The following is a 27,866-nucleotide window of genomic DNA, read 5'->3' as shown; positions in this document are numbered from 1 at the left end:
ACTGCTTATATAAATGTTCAATTCCGGGTAATTTCGGATAACCCTATTTTTATTATGATTCGAAATAAATTTATTTCTTCCAAGACGATTCGAAACGAAGAGAAAAAGTATCTCAATTAATTGATTAAATTTTGAACGAGTACGCAAAATTTCCGTATACTTGTGTAGTATATTATTGTAATGGGACCTACTCCTGCACGTTTTTCTTCCTCCTTAAGGTGGCGTGCACATCCCCACCATTTCACTGCATATCCAATCCACAGTTAATCCTGTCTTAGCATTGAATTGTCAGGGAATCGGAGCAAAGCAATTTCTATTCCTATTCCTGCTAACGGAGCGCATTGCGATCGGAAAGTATTGCAGAAACTTAGGTATCGTCGTATGTCTTTCGATCTGATGAAAGTAAATTTTGATTTACTGTTTTATTTACTATTAATTGATATTTACGCGGATCTTGTTAATTATAATATTGTAAATAGATATAGAATTTTGTAGAAAATTCGGGACTTTATCGATTACATGTTGTGGGAAACTTTTTTTTTATATTTCCCGCGGCTGTAAAATATGCGCATAAAATGTTTCATTGGGTATGCTATCTAAAGAGTTGCAAAAATTTCATGATTCGTAAGAATTATCCGCAGAACAGTTAGGCAGACACCAGAGCAGTGTGGCTCGTCGCCATTTTGTTTATTTTCGCGTAAAAGAGATTTGAGAGACGATCATCCAAGCAGATCGTCATATCGTTGTCCGTGAAAACGTCAGCTGAGTGCACTGGTGACTACATTAGGAACCTCGAGGCACCGGTAGAAAAACTTCTTTTACTCAGGTGTTTGTTGGCAGTGGTTGGAACAAATATTAAGACTCAAACCCTAAAGATCCAAGGTTCGCAAGAAGTACGTAGGCCTCCCGATTAGTAGCGCGCCGGTCCTGCGGTGCAAAAACCGTTTCTCGGATCGGGCGAGAAAGAGCGAACAAGTATAAACTAAGAAGAGCAAACAAGACAGATGCCACAAGAATAAGGGAAGATACAACCGTGACGACAAGACATAGAACAACGTAAGAATTACGAAAATATACGAAGGTAGAATATATGTTGTGGGCGTCCCCCAAAACAGCGGGGGCAGTTGATAGTTGCAGAAATTGGACGCATTGTAAGCAAATATCAATTGTCGTCGTATAGTAAATCAACGTCGTTTTTGAGCCGTGGTAGTAGTGACGCGAATCTGGTTGCGATTGGAATCGAACATCCGTAATCTCAGCAGAAATTTGCTTAAACAAAAGCCATCCGTCCTCGACGAAAATAGTCAGTATATTGAACGGCAACAATCACTTTGTGCACGAAATTCATTTGTGGTTACACTAGTTAAAACTACCTACAGAAGTAACCTCGACGGCGGCAGCCGCCTCCGAGGTTCCCGGCGCAATCAAGACGACCATCAATATCGGCATTGCGATGAACCACGTTAACGACCAGGAAAATCTTAAACAGCTCAACCTGGCACCAGCTCAGGTCAATGAAGTCGAAGAAATGGACACGCAGGAAGGTATATTTTACTTTCTTTTTATTCCATTATATGTATACTTTTTCCTATTTTTAACTTAGCTTCGTGTTTTTATTTCCGCTTTTGAAGGTTATAGAAAATTAGTTCTGACATTATAACACTGTAGATATTGCGATCTATTTTCATTTCTATAACATCGCATTATTAAAATTATATTTAATATCTTCTATTTATGTTTTTATGATTTATGGTTCCACTATGCCTAACGCTATATACGCGTACGTATATTTCATGTGCCGTAATTCTTATTTTTTGAACATTTTTATTGAATACTTTCGTCCATATTATGGCTGTTGAACACATTACTGTGGTGGTTCAAAATTCTATGGCTGACAATAAGTTGAAATGATGAAATAGTTTCTTATTGTTCAAAGTTTTATTTTTGGAAAAAGAGACATTATATTGTTTACAAAAGCCATCATATTAGAGTCATCTGTAGTAAGGTCTTGTATCAAATAGTGGTTAGGTTCATAAACACTTGACTGATCTCAAGATTGTTGAACAAAGTCAAATTTTGTTCAACCAAAAGACATTTTATCATCTGAACTTATTTTGAGTCTTATTATCTTTCCCACTCCATTTGTACTACAATTTATGACCTACCCCCTCTCCCCTCCCTTTTACTCTTTCTTTTTTTCCCTCTCATTTTCTCTCTCTCTCTCTCTCTCTCTCTCTCTATGTATGTGCATATAATATATATAATAAATAAATATATATTTATTTATTTCCTTTTGTTTACAATTAATGTTAATTATTTGAAATTGTCTTTAGGCACTATTCATTATAATCAGGGTTTAAAAATTTGTCTATACTTTGATTAAACCAAACATGTAGAATTGAAAATAGTTCTTCAATTGATGCAAGTATTCAGCTGTTTTTCCATCATGTTATATTGATTCAAATTTGACAACGTCACTTTTTGTCAAATATTCGTATAAATTACTAGATAATTGTTTTTATACACCTTTTACAGACTTATACATTATACTCAATTTCTAAAAAAATAGACAACTGGTTCGAACATATATAATTTTTTTTTAATTATAATGTGACATATATAATACATCAAACATATAGCTCACTCATGTTTGTATTTGTATCTAGTTTATTCAGTGTTCGAATATTATATAGTTTATACAATTTTACCTATTTAATGTGTTAATAAAAATTGATACATTTCTTATTTTTGGGAAATATTGTTTTCCTATTTATTTCATTCACGAGAGACATACATTGATTTTAACCTTTTAGAAACACCAAATGATGGTGGAGGAGATGGTAATGATACTAGTCCTATGAACGGGGAATCAGAATTAACTTGTATAGTTCAAGATCAAGAAATGGGAGACGGTAATATATAATATATAATAATATATGATAATAAAATATTCATTTCTTTTTTTAATTGTAACTTAAGATTTTGTCAATGCATTTAATTCTTTTTTTATATAGAAAAAAGAATATTTTTTAACAACTGGCACTTAATTTTTGTTTAATTAGTTAATCATGATAATAAATTGGTAAGATTTGCCTTTACAGAAATAAATATTTCTGTAATGCTTTTGGCAAACATTGAAAACATTTTTTTGATAGATTATGTTTACTTAGAATTTGTTTATTAATGCATACTAAACTTCTTTTCATTCAGCTATGTAGTTATAGTTATTAACCTCTTGCCCTACAATATTATGTCAGGCATATGATGGAAATTCTGAACGAAATCTAATAAATATGAATATTATTTAGATTGCACAAACTGAAATGGTATCCTATTCCATTGTTGTTCATGTAAAGTCATTGGGTAACATATAGGTATATAATAGTTATCAAAATTTTTGTTCTTTTAGCAAATTATGAACTACAAAGAAATTGTAATTGCTACAACTGTAAAAGAAATTGTAGGGTAAGGGGTTAATACATACATAATTGCTTTACTTGAATAAATGTACAGGCAGTTATTTTGTGAACGTGTGCTTGTATAATAACAGACATTGTATCTTAATGTACCTTAAAATTGACCTTTGCTTACTTTGTAAACCTTTTTTTATGTTATTATAAAACTTCTGAGATTATTCTATATGTTAAAAGTTTGTGAAACAAATTTTTTCATCAATACTCTGTTATGGATAAATGGTATAGATTCCATTGTTTATGCTCTCTTCATCATCAATAAATGACCTCAATAAATTTTTCTTCTGACAATACTTTGGAATATTTACTAATGTTTATACTATATGTATAATTTGATAAAATTTGTAGTAATATACACATCGATGTTGAAATGTTAATCTTACCTTTACCTTTTATTAGATGATGCAAGATCACAAATGATATTTCGCTACATAGTAGAAAATGTTTCGTCAATGAAAGAAACTCAGTTGTCGCCGGCATATTATGTTCGTAACTTACCATGGAAAATAATGGTAATGCCAAGGTCGAGTCAGGCACAGGAGCGACCACCTCAAAGATCACTTGGTTTTTATCTTCAATGTAATGGGGAAAGTGAATCAACATCATGGAGTTGTTATGCAACTGCAGATCTTCGGTTACTTTCTTGTAAAGATGGACAAGAACCATTTAGTAGAAGTTAGTATATCATAACATATAAATATTTTATTTTAATTGCCATAAATACTCTCTCTTGTACATTTGTACTTTTATTTGAAAATTTACCTCTTCTATATTATGGATATATAACTTTATGAGGTATTCTTTTTAGAGATTCAACACCTGTTCTATAGTAAAGAAAATGATTGGGGATTTAGTCATTTTATGACATGGCAGGATCTTTTGGATCCTGATAAAGGTTACATTCAAGATGATACTATTACACTTGAGGTTTGTAAGATCTCCAAAAGATTTGAATCAAATAACATTTTCATATTATTTTTACAAGACAATTTAACGTAAGTTTTAACATTAAATTTGTTGAAATAGGTTCATGTGAATGCTGATGCTCCACATGGTGTCAGTTGGGATAGTAAAAAACATACTGGATTTGTAGGATTAAAAAATCAAGGTGCTACGTGTTATATGAATTCTCTACTTCAAACTTTGTATTTTACCAATCAGGTAAGTTCAATGTACAATACATTAGAAAATGATGTGTAATTAGCAAGTGCCAATATTTAGAAGAAAATTGAGAAATATGTTGTAAATTGTCATTTGTGTTGTCTGTTAAGGAAATTTAAAATATGGTGAACTAAATTATTATAATTCTCAACTTGAAACGTATTAACACAGAAATGTTCGGGAATTTCCATACAAGGATAGTAAAGTGATAATCTTGAGAGACAACTATTTATATTTTTACTTTCAGTTACGAAAAGCTGTTTATAAAATGCCAACAGAAAGTGATGATTCTAGTAAGAGTGTAGCTTTGGCTTTACAGAGGGTTTTTCATGAATTACAATTTTCTGATAAGCCAGTAGGTACAAAGAAGCTAACTAAGAGTTTTGGTTGGGAAACATTGGATTCTTTCATGCAACACGATGTACAAGAATTTTTACGAGTGGTAGGAAAATAAGTTTATAGTGAAACATTAAATGATCGCATTTCGTTAGATTCATATATTTTACGAATAATCTCTTCAGCTTTTAGATAAGTTGGAAAGTAAAATGAAAGGAACATGTGTGGAGGGTACAGTACCAAAATTATTTGAAGGGAAAATGTTGTCATTTATTAAATGTAAAAATATTGATTATAAGTCAACTAGAGTTGAAACTTTCTACGACATACAGTTAAATATAAAGGGCAAGAAAAATAGTAAGTCATTACTTTAAATAAGTTTTTCATTTTTAATGTTAATGACCATCGTTTATTATTATGATGAATGAAATATTTATTTATTATTCTAGTTTATGAATCCTTTAATGACTATGTAAGCACTGAAAGTCTGGATGGTGATAATAAATATGATGCAGGAGAACATGGATTACAGGAAGCAGAAAAAGGAGTTATCTTTTCATCTTTTCCACCAGTTTTGCACCTGCATTTAATGCGATTTCAGTATGATCCAGTTACAGATTGTTCAGTCAAATTTAACGACAGGTAAACAATATTGGGTTAGATATAATATATGAAATTGATTTCAAATCATGTTTGTGTCTGTTGTAATTATTTATAAAATGTATACATGTTACGTTTTACAAAGGTTTGAATTCTATGACAAAATAAGTCTTGACGAGTATTTGCAAAATAAAGAAGCAACGAGTGCAGATTATACACTGCATGCAGTCTTAGTTCACAGTGGAGATAATCATGGTGGTCATTACGTTGTATTTATCAATCCAGCTGGTGATGGAAAAGTATGTCTAACTTATTCATTTTGAATCGACGAAACTATAGTATTTAAAATCACTTTAAATATAAAAAATATAGTAATAAATGACAACGTATCCGTGGCTAAGTGTAAACGGATCATTATTCCTTCAAGTTCATTTAATAGAATTAATTGAATTAATATTCTACATCGGTTCGTTTATTTTAATATAAATTCAGAAAGATAAAAATATATAATAAATTTTTAATTAACAATTCACGTAAACATTCTCTTGTACTACACCTTTCAACACCATTAAGATGTAATAGTCCGTTTATACTTGATTAAATTTGAAGAGAATTTCGAAATAATTATTTTTTTCCCGTCATTGATTATATTTTGTACTCTCGAACAGTGGTGCAAATTCGACGATGATGTCGTCTCAAGGTGTACAAGGCAGGAAGCCATTGATCATAATTACGGTGGTCAGGATGAGGACATGACTATGGCTGTGAAACATTGTACGAACGCTTATATGCTGGTGTATATAAGGAACTCTGAATTGGAAAACGTCTTGCAAGAAGTTAAGGAAGAGGATATACCTCAAGAGGTCAGAAACGTCCTTCAAAGAGAACTTTCCCAGGAGTTGAGCGAACTTGAACGTGACAAAGACACGACTGACTCTATTAAAGACACACACACAGAGACTACGACTCTTCGTCCGTGTACTCAAAGTTCTCGAAATCAAAATCTCTATATTCATGATTTTTAAGAAATTACAAACTAAGAGAAACCGATACAAAGAACTGGAAAGAGTTGTAAATTGTTTATATTATTTTTCGATGAAACTCTTTCTACTTAAATATGTTTAAGCTATTTTAGCTCATACATATAAGATACAAAATTCACAACACGATTATATCAGATTAAACGCGAAGGTGAAATGAGTTTATCAAAATAGAAACCTATCTGAATAGATTCAATATTTTGGATATGTGAATTAATCAGAAAATAAGATTTACAAATTAAATTTAATAAATTAATATTTTTTTTAATGTCTCTATATACATACACAGATATTTCCAGATATTTGTTATAAAATTTCTCTTAATATTTTTTATGAACAGAAATTTATAGTGTTATCAGCTGTAGGCTGTTATATCACCAAATGTTGATACTAAATACATAGTGTCCAGCTGCAGGTACATATTAAATAATTTTGAAAGTGTTACGCGCGCATTATTTTGCAGCATGTTACTAGATTTGCCTATATGTATCTTGTTCAAAATACTTAGAACATTACATATAAAATTTTGTATTATAATTATTTGAAATGTATATTGATTATAATTCGTGTTATATAGAGATTTGTTCTATTTCAATAAAAATATTTTAATTGTTTGACAGAGGATTTTTGGTATGGACGATTGAGTCATGAAACAAAATTTTTGTTTATTTTTAATTTATTTGTTACTTAAAAATTTTATATTAATATGTATACATATATATATATATATATATATATATATACTATGATATATACGTATATATGTTATAATATGTATACATATATTATATGTTATATATTTTGTATGCATACACTGCACGTTTATTATATTTATATAATAATAATATATAATTATAATAAATATATAGCATACAGTCAATATTTGATTGATAAGGATCATCTTTTTAAGAGGTGATTTTATGTGCTAAAGTGAAACTAAGATGAAGAATGACGAAATTGCGGTTTAGGCTTTATTACTAAATTATTCATAATTAAAAATCGTAAACTAATGGAATGTGCTAATAAAAGCACATGCATTGATGTACGTTGAAAGTCATGAACGCTTACGTTGATTTTTGCAATTTGAGTTTTGAATATCTTTTTTTAAATATTATCTTGAAGATTATATTAAGACACAATTTGTTTCTTTTGAAAAAAATGTATTTCTTATGACCATAGTCAATATATAATCGCTGATATCAGTACGTGTGCATTTCTATGAATTCAAGAGTAAAATATTACGTTCGTAAGTGTATTGACTCAATTTATATAAAAATTTAGTAAGGTGATTAAGTAGTTTAAAACATATAATCATTTACATAAGGCCCTGTATTGCATTTTTAAAGTAAGCGTGTAGTACATCATTGTTCGAGCTTATATTGATGACACTTGATGAATATCATTCCTAAGGTCGTCATAATTGGAAACGATTTTCAATTTTGAACAATTTGAAATCTATATTGAAACTCTGATTTGTCATTTTTTATTCTCATACTATCTAACATATAAAATCTCACTCTGAAGAGTATGACTTATGGACAAATACTTTATCTGTATATGTATATATATATATATGTAATACATATTATATACATATATTAACATACATATTAATTGACAGGAGAGAATACAGCCATAATTAATGTACGCGTTACACTTCAGATGCTATAAAGAATCACAATTGGGCTGATATAGAATTTCATTATTAGGCGTAATCATGATGAGCCTTAGTATCGTTTAAAAATGTTTATTGTAATAAATATTGTACCATATTATATCTGAAACGAATAATTGTATTGTAGTATTTTAAAGCTTTGAGTGAAGGATGCACAGACATATCGCAGAATAGGTTGGAAATGTGTGAATATACTATAAGCAAAATAAGGGCATGAAAGACTTATTAGTTACTATAGTGAGATAATTATTAGAATTCAAATCTGAAGTAATGAGTCTCAACTCATGAAACATAAAGTTAAGAGATAAAAGAGAGAAATGAACAATAAGTAGGATTTATTAATAATGTCGGCTTCCTCCTTAACATGTCTTCTATGGTGTGTTTATTATTTAATGAAGATCGTTTAACAAGTGAAGTGAAACGTGATTTATATGATCAAATTTATGATTTTCGTAAATTAATACTTCGAATTAACGTAAATAAGAACATTAGTATACTGAACCTTCCCAATAAGGTCTGAATCAATTAATTGAATCGTTAATTCATTAAATTTTGTCAATGTTAATAGTCAATATAATCATGAACAGATGCCACCTATTTATTTGTTGTTAAATATTAATAAATTGAAAGAATTCAATGCATCATCGACAGAGTGAATACTATTTCGTAATAGCTATAAAGTACCTATTAATAATATACTAATATTTTAGACATAAAAAGAGTGAAAGAGTATGAAATAAACTGTTGAGTACTAGAAAATTTAAAGAATAGAATTCACATTAGTTACTTAGAAACCATTTTTAATTTTCATTCGTTGAAAATTTGCAGCCATACTTTAATTTAAATCATATCTATTTAACATTTCTTATTGTAAAGCATCTCCACACTGCTGTGATCATACATTACATTTTTATTATTATTCGGCACAAATAATGGTCACATGGTTAATACAAATCTAACACACGCGAATACGTCTATTGGAATTTTCAATTTTTCTAAGAATTTGATATTAACATTTTGAGATTTTATATACAGTGAGAAAACTGTATATAATATTTCATACAAATTTATAACTTATAACTACTGTCTATAAAATGAAAATATTTATTCTAAATATAAAATTAATTCATGAATTTTTTAAGTGAGAGTTATATACATACATATTTTATTAAATGTTTTTATATTAATGTTAGAATACTCAGTACCATCATTTATAGCTGAATAATTTTCATTGTGTAATCGTTTGACTTAGTAGTCTGTATTGCGGCAGATGAACAAAATTAAAATTACATGAACGAAAAACGAAATTCATTCTTTTGGTGTTTCGATCAGAATCTGTCCTCGAATCTCAAAAGCATGATATTAGTACACTGCTTTTCTAAAAATAAAATTTTAGAAGACAGATGAGGAAAAATTACGAATGAGATGAATTTAGTATGTATATGGATAATTTTAATTTTGTTGGTCTAGCTGGTGGAGAGGTTGCAAGAGGAGAAGAGGCTGGAACAAATAAGAAGAAAGGAAAGAACAGAAGCATACTTGTATATAACCGTCAACGTCCTTCTCGAGGATAACTTTGACGGTCACCAAGGAAATGACTTGTATGATCCAGAGCATGCTTTGTATCGTGTATTTCGCGTGCGTAAGCAGTTTACCTTGCACGAGTTTCTCGAATTGCTGAGTGATAGTTTGGTAAGTGTAATTGTTGAATAATTTCTCATGTTATTACTGACACATTACTATATTCACATAATGTTGTTACCGATACGTCTTCATTTTATAATTTAATTTTGAGTTAATTAATGTTGAAGTATTGGTGTGACTTCTTAATATGTGCCATTAGCTTGGTTCTATATTATAATATTCTTGTGATCATCTACAAGTACGGTAGGTGATTCGAAACACAATATTTAAGAATGATTGAAATGTTGCATTTCAATTAATATATTAATACAATTCTAATATCTAATGTGATGGGATTTTTCTACAGAAATATCCAATACAGCAAATTCGTCTATGGCCACTGAATGTGCGTTCAAATCATACCTGTAGACCAATGCCACTTGATTTAGAACCTGACGCACAAAAATCCATTTACCAGTGCTCGGAAAATCCAAATGCGTGGAATGTATTTGTTGAACTTGTTCCTCCAGATTCAGATTTAACAGCATTACCACCATTCGATAAGGACACCGACGTATTGTTATTTTTTAAATTGTATGACCCAAAAAATAAGAAGATACATTATTGTGGTCATCATTATATGCCTGTTACAGCTAAAGTCCGTAAGTTTCATTTTAAATTGCTAAAAATCAATTATAATATTTAAATGTTGTTAATGTATTATTATTGCGTTTTTGTCATTACTGTTTCTTTATTATACTGTTATTATATTATCTACCGATGCTTATTCGCTAGAAATATTGTATTAGTTTAGAATAAATATTGTAGTTGGTAGTATAAACTTTTGTGTCCGCTAATAATGGAAAATAATTTACATGACCTATTTTACATAGAGGAACTTATACCTATTTTAAACGAAAGGGCTGGATTTCCACTCGATACAGAATTAGCACTTTTTGAAGAGATTAAACCAAATTTGGTCGAAAAAATAGATAACTTAACAGATCCGTTAGAAAAAGTCCTCGAAGAGTTAATGGATGGCGACATTATTGTTTTTCAAAAAGAAGGAGACAATCAGATGTATGAGCTTCCGACGTGTAGAGAATACTTTAAGTAAGTTTCACGACAATGTACAGAAATTCATTCCTTTACATATAATTCTATTAAATATTTTTCATCCATTTCAGGGACCTATTTCACAGAGTGGAAGTAACATTTTGCGACAAAACTATTCCTAATGATCCTGGTTTTACAATGGAACTCTCGTTAAGGATGACATATGATCAAATGGCAAGAGCTGTGGCACAAAGAGTTGGCACAGATCCATACCTCTTACAATTTTTTAAATGTCAAAAGTAAGAACCTCTTAATTTTTGGTATACAATAGTATTTTATTCGTTTGAATAGCGTTCGACTGCGGGTAGACCAAAAATTTTAAAGAGCAAATGTGCACCTAAAATAAGTCTAAAATCAATAGTACATTGTTCTACTTCGTTTTCAAGTTAATAGCAACTTAACGCTATATATAAAATATAATAACATTTTTCAAATATTATTTGAATACTTAATTTAACTTCTGATAATTAAAAGCGATAGTTCGTCCTTGTTAGCACTAAACGTTGTTTATCCTTAGCGATTTGAGGGAGTGTAGCTACCCTGAAGATATATCCATTTTTTGAAACATTCTGTTCAATAGAGTAACTTAAAGAAAATACCTTTATTACATGAAACAAGAAAGTTGTATTGTTTAAGGAGGCAGAGGTGGTATCAAACATTTTTAAATGCTTCAATTAATGGACTTGAACGTGTTGTCATATATATTTCCGACAATTACAATACACTTTTTAATTCTGGTTGATTATTAATTATATACTATTCTTTAAGGTAGAAGACAATATTTGAAAAGTAAATATATTACAGTTATATCATCATATATAAATTACCTCTTTAAACAATACAGTTTTTCAGTTACAGTTACAGTCAAATATTTCTAAAACTACATAGGGGCGCCTCGACGCAATATTAGGTCCATTTCACAAGGAATATTGTAAGATTCTATACAGTTTTGTTTCGCATCTAAAATGAATTAATGCATATCTATTCCATAAATTTTACAATTTAAAGTATGAAAGGAAATAAGCGCATTTTTACATAATGCGTATATCGATATAACGTTACTGCCAAGAATTTTATAAATACGTGACTGTAACACATTCCGATTACCTTCCTCCTTCTTTAGATGCATACTTATATTATCACTCAAATTCTGACATAATTATAGCTATAAAGATTCACCTGGACATCCATTAAAATGTACATATGAAGGTTCACTGAAAGATTTGATTTCCTATTGCAAACCAAAAACAAAAAAGTTATATTATCAGCAGCTCAGTATTAGAGTAAATGAGCTCGAAAACAAAAAACAGTTTAAATGTATATGGGTCGGTCCATCTCTTAAGGAAGAAAAGGAAATCATTCTTTACCCTAACAAAAATGGAACTGTGGCCACGTTACTTGAAGAAGCCAAGAAACAAGTAGAACTATCGGAAAATGGATCTGGGAAATTAAGGATACTAGAAATCAATTGTAATAAATTATCGCCTGGTCCAAGAGATGACGTACCTCTAGATAACTTAAATGCAACTGGCACAAAATTATACAGGATAGAAGAAGTTCCAAACGACGAACTAAATTTAGCAGAAGATGAAATGTTAATTCCCGTTGCACACTTTCACAAGGATGTTTTCTCGACGTTCGGTATACCCTTTTTCTTTAAAATCAAACAGGTAATCACTATAAAATACACATGTATAAACGTTTGCTGCATTTTTCAATTTTTATTATTTTCTTTTTTCATATATCGTATGTAAACATTACTATTTATTCCATATGTTACAGGGTGAACCTTTCCCAAAAATGAAAGAGAGACTACTGAAGAAATTAGGAGTACAAGAAAAAGAGTTTGAAAAGGTAGGCATCTTAATCTAATCTTATTTGATATTCTATGAGAATTCATAAAAAAACTTTGAAGTTTAAGTTCGCGCTGGTGACAATGGGAAAGCCACACTTTATTATGGATTCGCCTGAATACATTGTGAAGCTCTCAGACTTTCGTACACATCCAACTCAGAGTAAGTATATACGAAAAGGATATCAGATAATAATGAAATCGAGTAAAATAATATACATAGTATAATTAATTATTTCTTTTATACAAACATTAAATTGATGCTGATGAAAAATAAATTTTGTAGCTTATCCACTTTTATACGCAGGCACATCGCCACACAGGCCTTGGCTTGGCTTGGAACACGTCAACAAAGCGCCAAAGCGTTCTCGTATCAACTACCTCGAAAAGGCTATTAAAATTTACAATTAAATTTCCATCCTACGAAGAGGAATAAATTAGGCAGCCACTCATATAATTTATACAATTCTATAATAAGAAAGCGTCGTCTGACACAAAATGGTTGGGAATGAGTTTATATATTCAATTCTTCAGCCAGATAGAGCGTGGTTTTAATATTATGATCATGTTAACGAAAGGTAAATCTACGCTTTGTATACGATGGATTAAGAGAGTGTTTTGACCATACAATGACGCTTTTATGAATCATGGAAGTTTACCCTTTCGAATCGACAGGGATTTTACGTAGTGGCTGGATCGATGGCACAACATCGATTCTACTATGCACCAACGAATGGATTAGACGCTTCTATCTGTGCAATCAGTTTTTGTATTTGTAAATATATTTGTCGCTTGATGGCAGTCGTTCATATGTATTTTTGAAAGCAGCGTTCTTAATGCATTCGATTCAGTCACAAACAAGAATTTGTTTAAAATCGAATTTTATTATCAAAGCTGATATGGATTACAACCACAGAATGAAGAATCCTTGTTTCAGGAAAGAAAGAGGTATTTATGAATGGAAACATCACATTACTCTTGCAAAACGGCTCAATTTTTTTTTAAATTTTCATTATTTGATCCTGCCACGTAAAATCCTTTGTATTGATTTAATAAGATCCAAAGAGACACTGTGTACTGTTCTACGCGATGATGTAATACTTGAAGCTCATAATCAGAAAAGAATTGTCTACACACTCCTCCTTCATACTATATTCAGGATGTTTGAAACGCAGTTTGATACTCATCCTATAATTCTTATGATTCTGCACTCAGAACTATGATCACGAAAAAAAAATAAATGTTAATATTTTGTTTATTACGTCACTTTAATTAAATGTGAAAATGTAGGTATCGATCTTTCATTAAACATAATGTAATCCAAGTATTGTTTAACGTTGTTATATAAAAAATTTGTACGAAATATCAATCGGACGTTTTTTAACTAACATTTTTGAGTTGCTTTCCAAACAGCCTGGAGCTTTTTGCGTTTGAAAATATTCTTTTATCTGTGTGCGTTCTATGCGACTTTCCGTAATACATTTTACTGAGACTCTAGTAAACTGTGCAAATATATAATAGTAGACTAAACACAATGATGAGGCAGAACTTTAATTTGAAAGATAAAAAAGAATGCTTCGAATATAGCAAATATTCTACTCGTTGCACATTGAATGCAAGTAGTTGTACCGAATATACGCAGATCTAAACAATTGTTTATGAAGGAAAATCATTACATAATTTTTTTTTGTTCGGATCATCGCTTTATTAATTGTGTGATATTTTAAAAAAAATTGCAAATTATATACAAATCTGCTTCTAAAGATTTTTCTGTCGGATACTTTCTACCGTGACTGTGATGATAGTCATTCGACAGGTCGCGTTTATCATCGACAGATAGCTCCGAAATACTTGAGGATCCAATAAACATTACAAGGAAATAGAACAATTTATTTAACATTTACATTTATTTATGTCTGAAATAGTACATCGTCATTATTATTAAAAAGAAATTACGATTTTTAATTTTGAAGTAAAATTTGGATTATATGAAATTAAAGAACCTGATTTAGTTTATTTAACTGATAGTCTGTTAAGATAATAAATTGTTGAATGATATTAAGTATAATTCTTACCGTAAAAAAAAAAGAATTAGTATGCTTCACTGTACCATGCTTCTTGAGCACATTTCAAGATTAATGGGTACAACTGTAACATAAAGAGTGCAAAACAAATCAATGATGAATAATACTGTGGTAATAATGAAAGATGGGCATCAGAGTTGCGAGAAAATGTTGAAATGCTCTGTAAAAATCGAAACTTGTATGTATAGGTATCCGAATAACACGATACCCCGATTTAAATAATGTACGTGTTTCACACACTTTAAAGACCTAACTTATTGTCTAGTTACTTCAGTTATCAAATTTAATCTCATCGCCTGCAACATCGTTGGTATTACCATTGTGTAAATTATAATTTTAAACAGAGTACCAATTTCTTGTGTATTAGAACCGTTGATGAAGGAATGGAAAATTTATAAACATAAAAGTGGCGCCAAATACAAGGGTGTTTTTTTAAACACAAAACTGCAAAAATTTTCTAATGATATCGGAGCAATTGCGAATGTGTGTCTGCATTCTTAGTAAGATGTAGAGTTGACGCGACATTAAAGTAGACAAAAGAGTCTTTTGTTAGCTCATACATAAACGTAACAGCTTTTACTCGGAGAAAATTAATTCATGCATGTTAATTTTCACATAATGAAAACATAAAATATATTTTGTTGTTAATATATACATATATATGTATCTATTATATATTTCATTATCATTGTTACTTTATTCATGAATATCAATAATGACAATGAGTCTATTAGTTGAAGGTAGTATAAATACTTACAATGACATGAATAGTAATTGTGTATTTTTTCCACATAATCATAAACCGTTTACAAAAAGAGAATTGTTTAAATTATTGTTCAGCAGTATAAACTTAAACTATCAGCACATGTCATACATGATCTACAGAGGGATAACACTTCTGAATTATTTATAACATGTTTTAATATTTTTGTAGCAGTTGATAAATTGCGATTGTAAATTTTATCTATAAGTTTTCAATAGTTATTTTCTAAGTAAAAGGAGGGTTCAATGCAGGTGTGCATAAAGAAAATAATTGATAATAAAAAAAAAATTGCTAACACGAGCAATTCGATTTTACATGCCCTAATTTTTATTAACGCGAACATTCTGATATATTATTCTTGTATAGTATTAGAAAACAAACATTATGACAGTCATGTTTTATATACTACATTAATTAATCGTATTAAAGTATTATAAAAACTACCTACATTTATAGTAGCATCTTTAAATAAGATTATGTGTTACATATGACCTCACTTTTAGGTGAAAATTTTGTACATAAATATTACACGAAAATTCTTTTTAAATAATACTAAAATTGTAAATATGTTGTTATATACAACATTTAATATTTTCCTATCATCACCGAAGTTACTTGTTATTTATTTTGTGGAAATTCGTTGTTATTAAACACAGTTTATTTTAGTTATTCATAAAACATGTATTGGACAAAAATAATGAAAAGCTTCAGTCTGCAGATGTTCCTCACGAATTTTAGTCAGTCATGTTAATAATGTAAGCAAATCGCTTTTCTTAAATTAGATACTTCATTTTTTACGCATTATACGATGCATTTCACTCGGCAATTGCTAAAGCATCTTTTATTAAATAAACTGTAACATTATCATGTAGGTACATACCAACTGCCATGCTCCATTGTAATTATTATATATTTAACTTCATTTATTTGAGCAATATTTGTGGCAATTGCAATCTGAGTGCTGTTGTAAACAAAAAAGCTATGAATTTTGTAACTGTGTTGTTACATAATTTCATAAATAAATTGCATAGAAATTCTTTAATTACTATTCTAATCAAAGTTCTTCAAAGATTTATTTAATGAAAACTAAAAGTAATTTTCATAATATTTTTTTAATTTTTGTGCAGTCCCATGATTATAAAAATACCAGCCTTTTGTTCCATAGTCAATTAACGAAGAGAGAAAGTAGCTTTCTGAAAGCTCATTCAGATAAAAACGTAATGATAGATTGCTCCAGTGTACACTAGTTGTAAAGATTGTGTTAGTAGCTGATCTTAAATAAAAGGAGGAAGCAGTTTGAGTGTTCGAAACTTATGGAAGAAGGGTTCAGAAGAATCTATGTCGCGTCCATAAGGTCCATAGTCGCGTTGCAGCCAGTCGCAGCGTTGTTTCAGGATCGAACACAGCAAGACGATTGATATGACGTATGTCTTATTGCACGTCGTTGTCGCTCGTCGTGCCATAACGTAGTTCATTTTTATTTTTTATATTTCTCTCTCTCTCTTTCCCTTTCTCTGTGTCTTTCCGGTAAAAACATATTGTATTATAATTAAAATACATATATTTTTCATGATGGAGTTACGATCATTGCTAGAGTGAATCATTTTGTTACAATGAAACAAAATGATTGTTGTTCTTTTCATTGTTGTTTCAATAGAATAAAGTTTTATGTTGTCAGGGACTGTCTGGATGATTTACCAAACTGTATGTACCGTACACATACATTGTGTGTAACTAACAGCGGCGTGATATTATTTAAAATCATGTTTACTTATTGCCAAATGAACAGATTTTGTTTGGTATGCTATTTCTTCATATTTTATTTTCCTCTTATCGTGCACTGTTATCACCACTTTGTAATAGCGTGTTGCAAAATCACATGTTGGAACGAAATATTTCATAAATAATTGGACATCAAAAGCTGTTCAATGCTAAAAACAAAAATATATAATAGATTCTTACGCGTGAAACTTATTTAATATATAATACATGTAGTAAAACCCGGAATATAATAGTTTCTAATATGAAATATAAATTAGTTTTTAGATTATCATAAAATATAAGCATTCACTAATGCACAATTATGCTTGAAATTCTTGATTATAAATGCGTAAATTATTCATCGTCGTCAAGACAAAGATTGTCTTAAATACTTAAATCTCAACCTAACATCTATATCCAAAAATATAACACCTTTCGTTATTTTTTCATCATTATTTTTTATAACATTTGTTTCTTTCACGTGTGTATCATATTCTTCCTCTCTTGTATTTCTCCTTCTACCCAATAAAAATTTTCCATCCACCATTCTCCTCCCTGCCCTTTCTCAACATATGCTTATCTCATACTCGCCCCTTCTCTACATACGTGTCTCTGTTGTATGATGCAGCCTTCCAGGCTTAGAGAACTTCATAAAATGAGCGAGAGTAAGGGAGCGAGGCTCGACCAGAATCTTTTCTTCTTATTATTTCCACAGGCAATGTCAGGTTAAGTTTTCTTTCTTTTCTTTTTCACTATTTCATCCATTATAGTGTACATGTACATTGTATTTTTGTATAACTGCCTCCTACTTTTTCTGTCATACTTTATTTTTACCCTCCTCTTCGTATGTCTTCGCATGTCTTCGCATAGTTTAGTTAGTTACGTATTAATTCCCCCACGTTCTCCTTAGCCTAAACTTATAAAATACAAAGTGTATAATATTATTTTTGTTTATTTGTCATCCGACTTATATTATGAAACATTTTAAAACATTCTTTAGTGAATTGAAATAATAAACTTAATGAAATGAAATAATTATACCTGACATCAGACATTATACATATGTACATGTATCTTCCTAAATATATGTTTCATAAAAATCATATACACTTGATAGTGTGAAAATGATTATTAGACATCATAGTTTTTTTTAGCACATCTACCAAGTAAGGAATTTTTTAATAGTTTCCATTTAAAGAAATTAAGGGGAAGGAAATTCTTCATATCGGAGATGCTGGAAACGTTGTTTTGTGTAATACGATAAGAAAAAACGTTCAAAACGTCTTGATAAAACTATACTGGAATAACCAGTCTCAAATGCGATAGGAACAGTGTGCATATGTAGACATAGACTTGTATATGTAACCGAAGAAAGTTACGCTTCAATCGTCAGTTACTTTCAATATAGCGTGTTGCTAGAGTAAATCGTAACATCTGTTAGTACTGTTTGTTATTAATAAAAATATCATAGTGAATAATAAGTTACATCATCCTCAGAATACGACATTTAAAAAGGCATAATTAATGTTTCATCATTAATAATAACCATTTAAATTATGGCAACAAATGTCTATTTAAAATGAGAACATTCATATTTAAAATTTTAATACTTTCAGTTCGTTTCGTGTACTTTTAGTGAAATAAAACAAACGAAGAAAAGATACGTCCAACTTACAATTTATATTGACATCAAATTAAATTGTTCTTAATACTATTTTCTGTTGAAATAAAAGACACTTACACTCTGGTATTAAATTTTTAATAGATTATTAAATAATAATCGTAAACACTATAAATGTTTGAGCTAAGCTCACACGTATTAGGCACTCGCATTTCGTAACGTCGTCGTTTGAATGTTTTTTTTTTCTAGAAAATTTCTAGGTTAGACGTACATTACAGAATCGTTAACACATGATCTGTAATACAGTGTTTATAAATGATATTAAAAATCTAACATTATATTGCTTATTTCATGTTCGTATGCGATGAAATAGGAAACGCTTCGCAATGCTTCGGAATTGGTCACATTTAAATCGACGCAATCTTCAATTGGTCGAAGATTTGCTAATCACTCGAATGCAACGTATAAAAGAACGTGTTATTCGGGGACACCCACCAGAAATCTTTAGAGTTTCAAATCGTAACCTATACCTATCGTCTACCTGTTGCACGCCGAAACACGTGAGTCAAATATTATATTGTTGTGTACATATTTTAAAAAATACATTGTAATACATTGAATATCAAAAAGTATGTCAAAAGTAATACATTGAATATAATAACTAAGCTCAGTAAATGATAAAGATAATAGCGGTATAGCTATTTTATTAAAAATTGCAATGTTTGAATAAGCTGAATTTGAAATGAATTTTCTATTGATAAATTTTGAAAAAGCAGATATTATAATTACATTATACATATATAATTCTTCTATATTCGTGTTTCAGATATAATTTAAATTTTTTCCGACAAATAGTCACCAATTACATTATATTATATCAATAATGGACATATTTGCTCAAACCCTTTGAAATTTATAAGTACAATGTATATATATATATATAGTGTATAATTAGAATGCAATTAATGTTCAAATGAAAGCAAGTTCTTTTATTAGTAAACTTCTTTTTTTAATAAATTTATATTTTTATGTGAGTTTAAAAAATGTTATGTTTTACATAGAATATGACTACTATACTTCAAAGTAATATTTGGGAATCAGACCCAGAGCTATTTGAATTGATGAAGAAAGAGAAGAAAAGACAAACAGTTGGCATTGAATTGATTGCTAGTGAAAATTTTACATCCCTTAGTGTACTTCAGTGCTTAAGTTCTTGTCTCCATAATAAATACAGTGAAGGTTTACCTGGACAAAGGTATAGTACTAATTTACATTAGTTATTATTACTTTCCATATATATATATTGTACACCTATTTAAGACTTTATATGTCTAATGATTTTAGATATTATGGAGGAAATGAATATATTGATGAAATAGAACTGCTAGCACAAAAACGTGCTTTAGAAGCATTTAATTTAAATCCAGAAGAATGGGGCTGTAATGTACAGCCATACTCTGGTAGCCCAGCCAACTTTGCTGTCTATACAGGTTTAATTGAGCCTCATGGGCGAATAATGGGATTAGATCTTCCTGATGGGGGACATCTTACTCATGGTACTATTAACTAATTTATGATAAAAGTAATTTAAAATTAATTTAAAATAATTTCGTTTAAATCTACTAAATTTTTTATATATTACTTTATAGATTAATATAAATTTTACAAATGATTTGATTTTAACTTTTTCAGGTTTCTTCAATGTAAACAAGAAAGTTTCTGGAACATCGATATTTTTTGAATCAATGCCGTATAAAGTGAATCCTGAAACCGGTCTAATTGACTATGAACAGTTAGCTTGTAATGCAAAAATATTTAAGCCAAAAATTATAATAGCAGGTGTGTCCTGTTATAGCAGATGTTTAGATTACAAGCGGTTTAGAGAAATAGCAGATGAGAATAGTGCATATTTATTTAGCGATATGGCTCATATATCAGGACTGGTTGCCGCTGGAGTAATTCCTAGCCCATTCGAGTACAGTGATGTTGTATCAACAACAACTCATAAAACTTTAAGGTAATTTATTTAATTATTATTAGATATTTGTGTAGCATCACAATAGACATTATAATTAAATATCTTAATTTTGCAGAGGACCCAGAGCTGGTGTCATTTTCTTCCGTAAAGGAGTTAGATCTATTGGAAAGGATAATCAAAAAATTATGTATGACATAGAAGATAGGATTAATAATGCAGTATTCCCTGGCCTACAGGGTGGTCCTCACAATCATGCAATTGCAGGCATTGCTACAGCAATGAAACAAGCGAAAACTCCAGAATTTGTTCAATATCAAAAACAAATTGTAGCCAATGCTAAAAGACTCTGTTCAGGACTTCAGAAACATGGCTACAAGATTAGTACAGACGGCACGGATGTACACATGTTGCTAGTAAATGTACGGTCTGCAGGTCTTACAGGAGCCAAAGCAGAAAAAATTTTAGAAGATGTTTCTATTGCTTGTAATAAAAATACTGTACCTGGTGACAAAAGTGCAGTTAATGTTAGCGGTATTAGACTTGGAACACCGGCAATTACTACTCGCGGTTTGATTGAAGAAGATATTGATAAAGTTACGGATTTTATACACAGAGGTATGTCAACATTAACATATATAATTACAGCGCGAATAAACGCAATATCTACAACTTTTAAATTTGTTCAGCATTATTACTTGGAAAAGAAGTATCGAAGATTTCTGGTCCCAAAGTTGTTGATTTCAAGAAGGTACTGAATACTGACGAATCTATAAAACAAAAAGTTCTGGCCTTAAAAGAAGAAGTAGAAACTTTCAGTTCTCAATTTCCTATACCTGGTTATGACACATATTAATAATACAATGCTATCTTTTTCATATTATTTTAATATCATCAATTATTTCATAAGAATTAGAAATGCAACATTATATCTGATGTAAAATGAAACATTTCTTCTTCCGGTACTTTGAAATGAGTGAGTACGGGATGATTAGATTTTCTTTTAGAAATGGTTTTCATATTGTTTGTCAAGGTTATACCTTGTTTTTTTTTTAGCAACTAATAATTCAGCGCCGAGCTTCCGTTAAGTACGATGTGAAGTGTCATGATTCATTTTCTTCCATTCTTCCGATATACACATATATTGTATATACATATATTTTTCTATTTTGCAGCTATATGTAGGTATATTTTATGTAATGGTTTCGATCGTCTACGTATGCATACAGTTTATTTGTACAAATTACTAACAACAGAAGATTAAAAAATTTTTTAATACACCTTTGTTTATACAGACATAAATATTTATCCTTACTATCTCATCTCTACAATCATACATATAGAAAGGATTTCTAGTAGTTTATAATTTCATTGTTTGTCTTAGTTTTTCTTGTAAAATAGAAATGATTTGCCACAATTATTGACATAAATCTTAATCCGAATTTGAAACAACGTTGGCATTTGTCGTCTGCTTTTCTTAAATAAAAGAATTTGTTAAGACACTAGCATAATCAACTATATTATTATTAGTAAATGTCACTTTTGCACGTACTATATAAAATTGTATAGTTTTATTTGCAATTAACATTGTACTAAGTTTATAATAAAATTAGTATATATATATAGTAATTTATTAATACAAATTATATAGTTGCAACAAAGCACAAAATTATATTGAATTTATTAATATTAACATTTTGTATCTTAATTTTAAATAAATAGATTTCTGACAAGATATAATATTAATCAGCAGATCGGACTTGAATATTTATACCAATTAACTAATTTCAATGTTTTCAACTAGCTACTTAAATATGTAAACAGTAAAAATATAATATATTTGTTTATATAGTTGTTAAGAAATGGTTCTCAAATTTGATAAGCGTATAATAATCACGAGACAAGAGATGAATGTGAGTTCGTTGACTCGCATGCTGCATGTGTATATAAATACATTAAATTTTTTAAAATTATTTCAATGTAATCCAATTTAAAAACAGGAACTTACATTTTATTCTAAAAAGTTTTAATAAGTTGTTATATCTCCATATGTTTCAGTACTCTTAAAATTTTAGATTCATTTCTTAACATTGAAGACCCTAACATTATCTCGTTGAAATAAATTTTGAAGTAAAATTTGTTTACTAATGATACATGACATATCCATTCATAAGTATTACATGAAGTTTATTCTACTATTGAATTGAATATTATGTTTTATATACAGCAAAGTTTCTGCAAAGGATTGCGCCTCTATACCATCTGTAAAACTTTACGGGGGTCTATTTGAAAGGCATCTAGCTTTTCTATAAACACCTGTCGGTCATACTCATAAAAAAGGACTAAAACCTTGTTCCGAGAATAATCCGTCTCAAGCAACAAGAGAATAATTCGCAAACCCATTTACAATTAGCAGTATGAGCCTGTACAGATAACTGACTGTAATTCGAATTTCAACACTTTATTCTCTTTAAAGTTATGTTTCAGTTCAAAATTATGATTTGACTGTAAATTCATTGCTTTGTGAACCTAATGAATTTTTTTACTTTTCAAGAAATATTTGTCGTAATACAGCAACTTATATAATTCCATATCATCTTATTGACGCAAAATGTAGGAAACTCAAATGTAAAAGATTTTATTTCTCTTGGAATTAAAATTGCACATACAGCATAAAAGTTAATTTTTAAAAATTTATGTAACGATTTGAACATTACATATTTTTATATTTTCTGCGTTTATAAATTATAAAAAAATAAGCTTTTATGTTCATGATGAAAGAATATTCTGTGCACACATATGCTCTTATATAAGAATATACATACACGCGTATGGAATATACATTAGCATATGTATATACTTATTGCAAGTTTACATTATTGTAAAGACCTATTTCGTACTCTTTTTATGAATTACACAGCAATAGCATGTTGTATTTATTAGTATTAAAAAGTGCTTTATCATCGAATCATGATCGTTCATCTCACTTTTTAACTAAAAGTTTAATCTATTTTTTTACTGAAACTTTAATCATTCGTATTTATATTAGTATAATGTTAATAAATAAATTTATTATTTGTAATTTGATACTTATTGCCATAAAATTCTCATCACTTATTTAGCGATGTAGCAACAAGTAAGATCATTAAGCACTCTCATTTCGAAACTGTAAGTATGTATGTCACGTTTATTTTTCACACGTTTAAGTATATATAAAATAAATCTTCATCTTAGAAATTACACTCAAATACACATTTATTTTTAAATATATGTATTATATACGAATTGCAATTAATCCAAGGAGTTCTCTCAATATTTAACTTTGTTTGCTCATGCAATTAATAAAGTCTACAAATATATTATTAAAAAAGATCTTAGATATGGAAAGAAAGAAATATTTCGAAATTTTTAAAAATTTTTCAACTATACAAGTTATTTGAAAAGATTCATTCGAACGTAATTCTTTTCAACTTTGACAGTATAATATAATGCATTTTTTGAAAATATGTGCGACATTAATATATAGGTACATACATATATACATATATATTCATATACATATATGTATACACATATATTTATATATACGTATATAGGTATATAAGTTCATTATTTACTTTCATCACTTTGCAAAGTAACATCTAACTTTTGATCAGTCGAGTTCTTGCGCTATGTATGATGTTGAAGCTACATTTCTCTGTGCACCATTTGAATCCTCTGTATCTGAATCTGAATCTGAATTTTCAATCTTTCCACTAAGCAATGATAAAAGATTAGCAAATAATTCCTGGCGTGGATGTGGCGACGGAACCTTGAAAAACAATTGTCCTATTTCGTCTAAGTACTGTCGGTAACATGGATCTCTATTTAGAGATATTTGATATTGTTGGCAAAGTATTGTGAATACATTTAATTCACCGCTGAAAAGAAGTAATTATAAATATATAAGTTCAAAATTTAGTCATTTTTATTATCGACTTACCTATCGATCGTTTTTAATAGAAAAAATAAAAAATTTAGTAATGGAAGAAGATACGGTGGGCCGCTGTTTATATTTGGATGTTGTAAAGTATAACGATTAAAAACTTCCTGAGCAGTTGCTGTATTCCGTAAGCACAGATATCTGAAAAGTTATGGTCATAGATTTTATAGGATTCCTAAATTACTAACAATTTTACTTGATAGGTAACACTATAATAGCAGTTCAAAAGCATGCACTTTAACTAGTAACTATGAGTAAATAAATAAATAAATGGGAAAACCGACTTGTAGGATCTTTTTACACATGCATTGAATAATGCAAAGAAAGAGTTTCTGTATTTATGTCTTCCAAAATAGTAGTAGTACAGCAATCGATGTGCAAGCATATATATTTTGGGACTTAAAGTATAATAACATAATAATATGAGGACTTATAGTATTACACATTTTATTCTCAAACAAAAATACCAAATTTGCTCTTATCGTGTTTAAATCAATATTTTAGAAAATTAAGAAAAAATTTGGTTTCTTATTCGAGGACAAGATATACGATACTTGTGCTGTAAGACCTATAAGAACACATGCTACACATTAATTATTGTACTGTTATCATTTCGAAAAACAAAAATAAAAGATATTTTGTTGTATACTTCCAAATATGTATATGAAAGTCCTATAAGTGAGTGTCTCATTAAACTTATGTACTCGCCGTAAATAATGTAAGAAGTGCTTGAATGTTGAGCCACTACCTTGATGTTACCTCTTCAATAAAATTAATAATATATGTGCTTACTGCAAAACTGCCTGAGCAATAAAAAGATCTACTTCGTTCGTGTAACCACGGTGCACGTGATATTCAACAAGCATTGTTGCACATCCCCGAGCGTCTGAACTACGCATGAAATGCTGTTTTGCCATTACATAATTTTTTTCTAAAACAAAGTATAATTAGTTTCTCGATAAAATCATATTGACACCTTCCAATTTTTCTATCCAATTACCTTTCCAAAATACTTTTGCTATCTTTTGATGCAAAATGGGATTACCCGTTTTATACTTTGTGTTTATTATGCTCCATTGAAGAGCAGATTGTATATATGTGTCTCTTTCAGGTGATGATGGGTTCATTAAACTAAGTAAATTTATAACTTGTTTAATATAAAACGGGGAACGTTCTGCTTTTGATTTTGTTAATACATTTACAAATAAAATTCCTAAATCTGCTCCACTGGCATACTGCAATAAGAAAATCATTGTATTTAAATAATCAGTTTTGATTTACTTATTATCATAAAGTATACATGATAGAAAAGATGTGCATATATGTAAAATGTATATAAAATAATAATAGAATGTATAATAATATTTATATATACATAAATATGATACGCATGTACTGATTGAGCGAGGATTAGAATATTCTAGATATATAGTTACAGAGAAATTAATTGTACTAAAATATTTTTTTAACAAATGGAAAATTGAAGTATACGAAAATTAAAATGCAAATTATTCAAAAATAAAATTCCGAAGAAGTACCCAATAATGGGAAAAATAATAGTTATCGTGAAGTTTTCATTTTAAAAAGAATAAAATTAAGTGTAATTAGATAGTTAACGTACTTGTTCGTGATTTAATAAATTTATAGCCCCTTTATACAATAATGTCAAAAGTGCCGAGTAGTTTTGCTCTTTAAGATATCTGGAAGAAGAGGTTAAGCAGTCACATCGACGATCGCATTAAAATAATTCTTTGATGATGTTAATAAATTATATTATTAGCTCACCGAGAATACAAAATTCTATACACTTGATGAGCTTCATAAAAATTATTTGAATTGATGGACGCTTGTAATCTTGCTAAAATACGCGCAATACCGTAGTCGTTCACCGAGGCCATGTTTACGCTGTTTGCAACATGTATTTCTTTCTTCTGCGTTTACGATTGGTACCATTGTCGAAAAGCACTTTAAATTTAAATTTTTTTCTCACATATTTATCGTGTATGTCAGCATAAATGCACAGAGATATATTAACATGTAGTATGTGACATATTGTAAGTAAACTATAAATGTTGCATATATTGAATATAGATTTTCGAGAACTAACTTACGGAAACAGAAATTATGTAAATTGTATCATTAATTCTTTTATTATTAATGACGTCTGTATACGATGGTGCACTTACCCACAAATACAATAATTACAATTTTTGCAAAATTAGGTAAATCATTGTTAGATGATATTATTCAATTCCTGAGATGGATAACAATTAATTAAATATGTTTCTCGAAGTCACGTTGTCCTCGATGTCTTTTATTGACTGGATGAAGCATTTTTTTGTATAGTATGCATTGGAAAGCATATTATAACAATTCTAACATATAGATTTTATAACCTTAAAATGATTCTGAAAATAAAAGTTTGCATTTCCGTCAATGTTAACGTGTTTCTTAAAGTAGACAGTATATCATCATCTAATTACAAAAGCAAGTAATGAATAATAAAGTTAGAACCAGTGAAGAATAATTTATAATTATAATTCCTTACGTTCGGAATTGAAAAAAGCTATTTAATAATTTATCGCCACTATAGAGAGAGAACAGAATAAACAATATTAGTTTCGCCATAGGTATGTTGAAATCATAAACGCTACTTGGAATAATTGTTATGGTAATCATGTGAATATATTAATTGACAGATTTTATACAATGCTTATTTCCATCGATTTTGAAAATGCGTTTAATTTTTTGGAATATTTAACCATTTTCAATCTATATTATTCAAATATATATTGATATGTAAT

The 27,866-nt window shown here is 29.3% G+C and overlaps 3 protein-coding genes across 10 annotated transcripts; 2 read left to right on the top strand and 1 right to left on the bottom strand.

Moving 5' to 3' along the window:
• Nucleotides 1-644: 644 nt before the first annotated feature.
• On the top strand, nt 645-17,530 carry Usp7 (Ubiquitin-specific protease 7). Of its 7 annotated transcripts, none has more exons than XR_013494843.1 (19): nt 645-1,544; nt 2,814-2,912; nt 3,873-4,148; nt 4,282-4,400; nt 4,500-4,634; nt 4,882-5,076; nt 5,156-5,327; nt 5,420-5,612; nt 5,716-5,869; nt 6,239-6,433; nt 9,756-9,977; nt 10,276-10,570; nt 10,802-11,021; nt 11,096-11,263; nt 12,190-12,694; nt 12,807-12,878; nt 12,940-13,039; nt 13,163-13,454; nt 13,552-17,530. XR_013494843.1 is itself a non-coding variant. In XM_078191041.1 (19 exons), the coding sequence occupies exons 2-19, from the start codon at nt 1,454-1,456 to the stop codon at nt 13,285-13,287; spliced, it is 3,336 nt and encodes a 1,111-aa protein (XP_078047167.1). In that variant the 5' UTR covers nt 645-1,056; nt 1,380-1,453; the 3' UTR covers nt 13,288-17,530. The 7 variants fall into 7 exon arrangements, 6 of the variants coding, with proteins under 6 accessions (XP_078047167.1, XP_078047165.1, XP_078047166.1 ...); XM_078191041.1 differs by having other exon boundaries at nt 645-1,056; nt 1,380-1,544; nt 13,163-17,530; XM_078191039.1 differs by having other exon boundaries at nt 645-1,303; nt 1,380-1,544; nt 13,163-17,530.
• A 1,288-nt stretch (nt 17,531-18,818) lies between these two features.
• On the top strand, nt 18,819-22,360 carry Shmt (serine hydroxymethyl transferase). Of its 2 annotated transcripts, none has more exons than XM_078191046.1 (7): nt 18,819-18,920; nt 19,479-19,665; nt 20,167-20,360; nt 20,450-20,661; nt 20,798-21,122; nt 21,199-21,698; nt 21,770-22,360. In XM_078191046.1, the coding sequence occupies exons 2-7, from the start codon at nt 19,492-19,494 to the stop codon at nt 21,934-21,936; spliced, it is 1,572 nt and encodes a 523-aa protein (XP_078047172.1). In that variant the 5' UTR covers nt 18,819-18,920; nt 19,479-19,491; the 3' UTR covers nt 21,937-22,360. The 2 variants fall into 2 exon arrangements, 1 of the variants encoding a protein (XP_078047172.1); XR_013494844.1 differs by lacking the exon at nt 18,819-18,920 and having other exon boundaries at nt 21,770-22,056; nt 22,137-22,360.
• Nucleotides 22,336-26,980, bottom strand: LOC144475294 (Golgi to ER traffic protein 4 homolog). Its single transcript, XM_078191047.1, has 6 exons — nt 26,848-26,980; nt 26,684-26,762; nt 26,063-26,297; nt 25,855-25,993; nt 25,063-25,203; nt 22,336-25,000 (listed from the first exon to the last, which is right to left on the bottom strand). Exons 1-6 carry the CDS (start codon nt 26,958-26,960, stop codon nt 24,733-24,735), a joined length of 975 nt encoding a protein of 324 aa, XP_078047173.1. The 5' UTR covers nt 26,961-26,980; the 3' UTR covers nt 22,336-24,732.
• Nucleotides 26,981-27,866: the final 886 nt, after the last annotated feature.

This window comes from Augochlora pura, chromosome 9, assembly GCF_028453695.1.
Source record: "Augochlora pura isolate Apur16 chromosome 9, APUR_v2.2.1, whole genome shotgun sequence".
Lineage (NCBI taxonomy): Eukaryota > Metazoa > Arthropoda > Insecta > Hymenoptera > Halictidae > Augochlora > Augochlora pura.
Note: the sequence above shows the minus strand (reverse complement) of the source record. Positions and strands in the feature narration are given on the sequence as shown.